The sequence below is a fragment of the Prionailurus bengalensis genome, chromosome B2, assembly GCF_016509475.1.
Source record: "Prionailurus bengalensis isolate Pbe53 chromosome B2, Fcat_Pben_1.1_paternal_pri, whole genome shotgun sequence".
NCBI classification, from domain to species: domain Eukaryota; kingdom Metazoa; phylum Chordata; class Mammalia; order Carnivora; family Felidae; genus Prionailurus; species Prionailurus bengalensis.
The window spans coordinates 46742811-46751084 of record NC_057349.1 but is presented as its reverse complement, the minus strand read 5'-3'; the positions used below and the strand labels follow the sequence as shown (position 1 = coordinate 46751084).

Here is an 8274-nt window from a genome sequence, read left to right as displayed (position 1 = left end):
GGTCATTTCTAAGAAATTTAAGGTTGTACCTGAGATAAGTTTAAGCAAAAACCAGAGATAAGTTTTTTCTTTCCAGAATGCCTAAGAGTCAATAAAAATCACTGGTTTGGATCACAGGATTCCTGGTGTTGTATGCCTTCAGCTGTTTTTCTTATTAAATAAAAGAATGCTTGGGATGAAAGTGAACTAAACAATCACAACACTAATAATAACAGCTAACTCAGCATTTTTACTGTACCAAGCATTATTCTAAGGTTTCTTCATTTAACTTAATCCCAGGAAAAAACACTTTATTATGAGGTTGATGCTATTTATTATTCGTACTTAATAAATAAGGACACAGAGGCACATAGAGATTAAGCACTTGTCCAAAGTCACAGTAAGAAATGGGACAGTTTTGAACCCAAAAGCTGAACTTCAGAGTTTGCCTCCATACAGAAGGCAACAAAATGACATTTTGGTCAATGTTGAGGAGGCTTTCCTTGCTGACTATAAATTCAATGTTCAGTCATCTGGGGCATATAATGACTCACAACCAAATTCATTAAATTAATTTTCAGTCCTGAAAACTGTCTACCAAAGAAATTTAACCTCACATAGGGGCCAGACAAGTTTGTTGGAGTAAAGGATAATTCACTTTACAGGGCTTATATTACCCTTTCTATCTACCAAGCAGCTTTGAACCGAGATGAGGTCAGGTGCTGAATTCTTCTCTCCAGTGTGGGTCTCATGGTCCTAACAACTGCCAGTGGTGATCCTCCAGGCAAAAGACCTTGTAGGACTCTGGGGCATCAAAGTGATTCTAGCACCTTCCATAAACATGAGTCAGAAAACCCAGGATGCTCTGTCATGTTTTGACTCCCTACAAGTAAGTCCCTCTGAAGGCCATTCTCAAACCTTTAGAAGGGAGATTGTATTCTTACCTACTTAGTAAGCGGACGCAATTACTAGCTGTGTGACCTACCCAAGCCACGTGGTCTCTATACCTAGGTTAGGTCATCTGTAAAACAGGGATGTATCTTACCTATCTTGTCTGCCAGGAGGCAAGAGGATCAGATGATATCTGAGGACATTTCAAGCTCTAAATTGAAAATAAAGGGCAAAGAGGGAGGAATGAGGTAGGGGGCACTGTTCAACAGTTGACTCCTCAAAAGCCAGGAGTCCCATTTGTTTTGTTCATTCTTGAAGTAACCAAAGACTCCTTCAGCACAGCTGAAGTCCAGCAGTACATCTTTGCTTCTCACTGATCTCACCAGGCCACACTACTAAAGAGTTCATGACAACAGTATTTAATAAAAAAAGAGGAACAAATAAAATGAGTTATTTCAATAGCACCAGAAAAAATTTCTTTCTTTTCCAACACATCAAGAGAGACGTATTTTCAATCCAGTCTTGCATACAAATGTTATTAATAAGGAGCTAAGGACATGAGTAAGATACACAAATCATGTAAAGCAAACTATACATTATCTATCTTGAGATCCGATTTATCTACCGTATTTAAAACTTTAAAATAAATAACAACCAGATAAAAGTATTTTTACTAGACTAAATACTTTGGAGTATAAAGCCCATTTAAATGGCATCTCACCTTCAAAGCTGGGTCTTCTGTTCTCCCTCTTCTTTTCCTAGTTTTGTTTTTTTTCCCTAACACTTGATGAAATAAAAAAGAAAAATGTGCACATCAGAAGTAAAAACAAAATATTTTGTTTACTTGCTACTTTAATTTTCCCATTTCTTTTTACTTTCTTTTTCAGCTTTAAAAGAAGCCGCTCTCCTCATCTACTCCCATCCCCTTTAGAGAGCAGACCTCAAACTGCACTTCTGATTTTAGTTATTAGATCACGGAGGCAGCAAAGAGATCAATTGAGATGTATTACAAAATGAGACTTAACAAAAGCATTTTCTTATTTCAAAAGGCTCACATTTTACCAATCTGAAAATACCTTTCCTGCCCCTCTTCTCAATGACTTAGGTCCCCAGCCCGTCACAGTATTTAATACACAAAGGAGGTATTATGTTGCTCACTGTTCTTCATTCTGTATGGAGTGACATCCGCCTCCCAGAAGCGCTGCCTCAGTCTTTTAAAAAGTCCTCCCGTTGGATAACTACCGGCTGGCGTTCCCAGGAGAGAATTTTTCTTTTAAGGATTATTGCTCAACCACCTGCTCGCAACATTCCTCAGGCTCTCCTTTCCTGTTTCATATCCACGGGCAATCAAGTCCTCGGGGACCGCGAAGTGACCTCTCCGTAGCGTGGACGCGGGGTGCCTCCCCCCAAGGGGAGAGAGCCCGGGGTTCTCGGGGGGCCTGGAGCCCCACAGCCGGCTTCATTCCCTGTTGGTGCGAAACGTGATCGCGGTCATGGAGTGCTCCTCCGTGCGCCTGGTCATGCGGCCCTGCGTCCAGGCGGTCCACAGGACTTCCTCTGTTACCTGATAGTCCACGATCCGCACGAGCACGGACTTGGGCGGGGCTGCGGGGTCCTGCGGCGGGGCTCCGAACGGAGCGTCTACACGGCTGCCAGAAATTCCCTTTTTTCCCGCAAAGAGGGAAGGGCAGTTGGGTTCCCGGTCGTCTCCGGCCGCCTGGAAGAAGTCCTCCTCACCGGCCGCTTCTTCCCGCGCAGGGTCCCCTGGAGTCCCCAACCATCTTTCTGGGTGCAGAAGAAAGAGCACTTTCTCTCTGACCCAGGGCTCACAGTCCAGGTTCTCCGCCACCGGGCGGTTCTCGGGAGCGCCGCCCCGGCTTCCGCTCGCCCCCGCAGTCGCCGCGGGACTCCGGGAGCCAGGAGCCAGGGTAGCCCCGCGCCCCACGTCTCGCGGAAAGGACCCGGCGCGCCCCAGGCTGCGGGGAGCGTCCGCGAGATTCTCAGGCCCGCGGGGCCCCGGAGCCCCGGGGCCCCCCAGCCCGGTGGGAGGCTCATTCATCCGTCGGCCCTTTCAGCGGTTCACGCGGCAAACTCCCGCTGAGCTGGGGAAAGCGCGGGCAGCGCGGGCGCTGGGTGTGGTCCCAGGGCCGCCCGCCTCGCCCCGCCCCCGCCCACGGCCAGCTGGGTGCAGACCCCGCCTCCTGCCGCTCGGCGCGTCCACCTGGGGCCGCCTAGCTTGACCTCCCCGCAGGCGCTTCTCTTTCTTCTTCTTACCCTCGGCCCTAGCCGTGCTGCTTTTTTCGTACTTCTCTACCCCTTCTTACATCCCAGTTGTATTCTGGTTCCCACCTTCTGCTTTTCTACAGGGCAGAGGCGCAAAAGACACCCTCGCACAGCGCCCCCCCTGAAGTGCCCGCGACGGGGTGCCCTCTTCTTTCCAACGACACGCCTCCAGGTGAAGGAATAGGGAAGGTTGTTTTGGTTTTGCTTTAATTATCTGAGTTAACCAAATGCTGTGAAAACGGTTTCGTGTCCACTCCAAATCCATCCCCATCATGCTGCCAACATTATTGAATGTGGATCTAGGGATCAGGCTAGAAAAGTTGAAGCCTTTGAGAACGCCGCTTCTGGTGAGGTTGTTCTTTTGGGATGCCAGGATCTGCAGGACAATGGTCGCTTCTATCTTCATTTTGGCTATAATCGATGCTTATCCTGCGAAGGGGGTTAGTGCTTTGCATGGAACAAAAACAAAACAAAAACATCACTAAATGAACGTCTTCAGGATTTAAAATTTGGTGTTTGCGTCATTTTTGTATTTTTTATTTTTGTAGAACAAAAATCAAGTGTCTTTTTTTTTAAGTTTATTTGTTTTGAGAGAGAGAGAGAGTATAAATGGGGAGGGGTAGAGAGAGCAAGACAGGGAATCTGCATTGTCTGTGCAGAGCAGGATACAGGCTCGAACTCACAAACCGTGAGATCATGACCTGAGCTGAAATCAAGAGCCTGAGGTTTAGCCAACCAAGCCACCCAGGCTCTCCTCATCATTTTTTAAATCTATACCTTCACTCCTCCACTCCCTTTCTCTTTTACCCCAGCGGTTAAAAAACAGTATGTGTCTGAAGTTCTGAAGGAAAAAAAAAAAGTGTGTATTTCTGGGTAGACTTTTGGAATCTTCTCATTGGCCACCTGCTGACACCCTCATCCTTGACTAGGGTTAATGGGGGAAACTAGCTGATGGAGAAAGGGGAGGTCAGTTTGTGATTGCCAGTCCATCCTTAGTAACAGGTGCTTGTTTTATTAGAAAGTGTTTGCTGTTTTCCTGTCTACTTAAGTAAAAATGACTGGGATGGTGGAAATTTCTACCCATATCTGAAGGACCAAGTGGTGTGCTTAAAGAGATATTTTGGAAAGAGAGGACCTTCTGCTGTTTATGAAGTCGTTCATATGTATATGAGTGTTGGAGGAGTGAGAAAACCTGGGTCAGATCTGGCTGAAAAGATGCCTGACCTTGGACTGGTTACTGCTAAATGACAAAGTTTTTAAATGTTTTAGACAAGAATTGTTCTAAGCACTCTATATATTTAAATTCATTTATTCTTCACGATAGACTAAGCAAGTAGTACTATAACTCTAGTCTCCTTGAGAACTTTGAAGAACAAGGTTAAATTTTTGTCCAAGGTCAAGCACCAATAAACAGTGGAGCCAGGATTCTAGCATGTTTTAATGCTTCCTCCTATTTCCAGTTACTCCTGTTTTAAACCTCCAACTTCATGTTCTTTTCTGTTCATTTACTTAACCACTAATTACTGAGTGTGTGGGAAATGTCAGCCAATATTCTAGGTGATGGGGACATCTGGGGGAACAAGCCAAATTGCTTGTCCTCTTGAAGCTTTCATTCTTCAAACCCTATGTCCAAAAGTAGGATATAATACCTTAACTTTAATGTACATGAAAATCTCCTGATGATTAATGTCTTACCCTACTCTCAGCAATTCTGTTCTTATAGAGTTGGATAGCACTCAGAATATGGATTTTGAGCAAGCCCACCAGTAAATCTGATGCTAGTAGTCCATGGACAGCATTAGGAGAAACATTACCAAAAATTGATATAGATAAGCTCTAGGCCTTTTTTGCTGCTTTCAAGTGGCAATAACACTGAATTTCCCTTCCCTGCAGGAAATTGAGAGAATTTCAATGAAAGTGTCTGTATTCTTTTTTTCTTTTTCTTTGTAGTTTATTTTTATTTGTTTTGAAAGAGAGAGAGAGAGAGAGAGAGAGAGAGCAAGAACTTGGGGTGGGGGGGGGGACAGAGAGAGAGAGGGAGAGGGAGAGTATCCCAAGCAGGCTCTGCACTGCCAGTTCAGATTCCTCCCCGCCCCGTTGATGTAGGATGTAGGTAGGGCTCCATCTCACGTCCTTGAGATCATAACCTGAGCCAAAATCAAGAGTCAGAAGTTCAATAGATTGAGCCAACCAGGTGTCCCGGTGTCGGTATTCTGAGGGAAGTGTAATGGAAACCACAAATTTTATGACTTTTTATTTTATTTTATTTTATTTTTTGCCTTTGGAGATTGGGTGAGGGATTAGAATGGGAATGTGAAAGGGAGAAAACTTAATTGCTGAGAACTGAGGCAGATTCACCCAACATGTGGCACCTGAATTTCTAGATGTCAAGAAATATGTATTAATGCATAAAAGAATATTCACAGGAAATGCAGAATAAATTAAACTTCAAGGAGATAAAGTCTAAAAAGAATATAAAACAGAGAAATAGGTAGTGTGCCTCCAGAGTAGTGGTGTCTGCTCTGTTTTAATATCTCATAGTGCCTAAAAGACTGATAAGGGGTGCTAAAGTGAACCCATTTACTTCCTCTCTGAAGTGCCTACAACACTTGCAAATATACAGCCATGGAGGGGTAGTAAAACAATTTATACCCTGGGGTCTGAAAAGTGGTGGCATACTCTATACCGTGGTAAGGTCAAAAGAAGCCTGTCATTACTAACCCAATCTCCCAGGCACCAGCCCCTCTCATTTTGCCTGTTAGATTCAGAAGTTATTTTCAATACTAATGATATAGTATCACTCTCAGTTATTGTACTACTTCTGCTGTTAGGAGGTTTACCCTCCACTTGCAGGCTTAACCCCTAATGTGTCTGTCTCAAGAAATAGGGTCTTTAGGATGTAATTAAGGTTAAGTGAAGTCATAAGGGTGGGGTCTAATAGGACTTAAGAAGAAAGATCTGCCCACCTCCCCACCTTCCCTGTGAGGACACAGCAAGACAGTGGCCATCAGCAAGTCAGGAAGAGAGCTCTGGCCAGAACCTGACGGTGCTGGCACTCCAGTCTTGGACTTTCAGCCTCCAGGACTGTGAGAAAATACATTTCTATAGTTAAGCCACTCAGTCTATGGTATTTTGTTAAGGTAATATAAATTGACTAGTATATCTACTTCAAATGATTTAAGGAAAATAGGCTTTATTGTAAGGATACCGTTGTGTTTTTTTTATATGAAATTTATTGTCAAACTGGTTTCCATACAACACCTAGTACTCATCCCAACAGGTGCCCTCCTCAATACACACACCCACCCTCTCCTCCCTACCACCCCCATCAACCCTTAGTTTGTTCTCAGTTTTTAAGAGTCTTTTATGTTTTGGCTCCCTCCCTCTCTAACCTTTTTTTTTTTTTCCTTCCCCTCCCCCATGGTTTTCTGTTAAGTTTCTCAGGATCCATATAAGAGTGAAAACATATGGTATCTGTCTTTCTCTGTATGACTTATTTCACTTAGCATAACACTCTCCAGTTCCATCCAGGTTGCTGCAAAGGGCCATATTTCATTCTTTCTCATTGCCACGTAGCACTCCATTGTGTATATAAACCACAATTTCTTTATCCATTCATCAGTTGATGGACATTTAGGCTCTTTCCATAATTTGGTTATTGTTGGAAGTGCGGCTATAAACATTGGGGTACATGTGCCACTATGCATCAGCACCCCTGTAGCCTTTGGGTAAATTCCTAGCAGTGCTATTGCTGGGTCATAGGGTAGTTCTATTTTTAATTTTTTGAGGAACCTCTACACTATTTCCAGAGTGGCTGTACCAGTTTGCATTCCCACCAACAGTGCAAGAGGGTTCCCGTTTTTCCACATCCTTGCCAGCAAGGGATACTGTTGTTAAGAAGAGCTCACAGATTTGTTGGGAAAGCGGGAATACCAGACTTTAAAATGGGTAGGGATCCAAGCTGTTGTGGAGGGATAGGAAGTTGGTACTGTAGGAACAGTTTCCATTACTGGGTTGAATGTACAGCTCTGTCACTTGGCCTTGTGGCATTCACTCAGGAGTCAAAATCTCACTCAGAAGTAGCCAACTAGGTGAGTTTATGCAAAGTACTTACCCCTTGACAATACAGGACAGTAAAAGGAAGGATATAATCAAAGAAGCCTTTGGGCACCACCTCACCTTCTACAATGGAAAAGCAAACAGCTGGTCTTACCACCTACCCAAACTGCGCAGTTGGGAGAGGTAACACTCCAATAGAGACGTCAGTGTGTTCTTAAGAAGAGGTAAAAGAGTGCCTGGGTGGCTCAGTCGGTTAAGTGTCTGACTTTGGCTCAGGTCACGATCTCATAGGTCTGTGAGTTTGAGCCCTGCGTCAGGCTCTGTGCTGACGGTGTGGAGTCTGCTTCAGATTCTCTCTCTCTCTCTCTCTCTCTCTCTCTCTCTCTCTCTGCCCCACACTCCCTCCCTTTCTCTCTCTCAAATATAAATAAGTAAACATTGTTTAAAAAGAAGGGGTAAAAAAATTGCACTAATGTGTACCATACTATTATGAACAAAATTTGGATATGAGAGTGACAAATAGGGCGCTCTGGATAAGGGAACATTATGAGCAATGGTGCAATGGTATATACGGAGGCATATGTAGAGAATAGTTTTATTCTTGGCAGTTTTCTTCTCACAAGTCTAAAATACTCTCTGTGACTTTATTCTCATGGCTTCAACTGCAGCCTGGCTGCTAATGATTCTCAAACTTATATCTTTTTTATAGACCATGACCCACTTCCAAACTTGTGGTAGAGTGAATTATTGTCTCAAATTATTTACTTCCTCTTCCTGAAAGAGGATTGTTATTTCCTGGCTTGTTTACCTTATGACTTGCAGTGCTTCCTCTATGGGGGTATACTTCCCTACCCCACTGATGTTGGCTTTGGCCATGTGACTTTTTTCAGCTTATAGGATGTAAACTCCTGTGACATCAGATGCGTCTGAGCAAAAACTTGAAGAGTCACTGTAAGGTTGGCTCTAGGCATGCCCCAGATGAGGGCTGCTGTCTCCACCATCGTCAGAGAATGAAGACAACAAATAGGACAGAGCTGCAGCTAATACATATTCTCAGTAAGA

At 44.0% G+C, this 8274-nt stretch overlaps 1 protein-coding gene across 1 annotated transcript; it reads right to left on the bottom strand.

Annotated features, from left to right (window-relative positions):
* Positions 1-1273: 1273 nt before the first annotated feature.
* Positions 1274-2986, bottom strand: CB2H6orf141 (chromosome B2 C6orf141 homolog). Its single transcript, XM_043591629.1, has one exon. The coding sequence runs from the start codon at positions 2927-2929 to the stop codon at positions 2330-2332; it is 600 nt and encodes a 199-aa protein (XP_043447564.1). The 5' UTR covers positions 2930-2986; the 3' UTR covers positions 1274-2329.
* Positions 2987-8274: the final 5288 nt, after the last annotated feature.

What these genes read in the sequence shown, in the direction of transcription:
- CB2H6orf141 (XM_043591629.1), bottom strand. Translation starts at nt 2,929, where the DNA reads ATGAATGAGCCTCCCACCGGGCTGGGGGGCCCCGGGGCTCCGGGGCCC.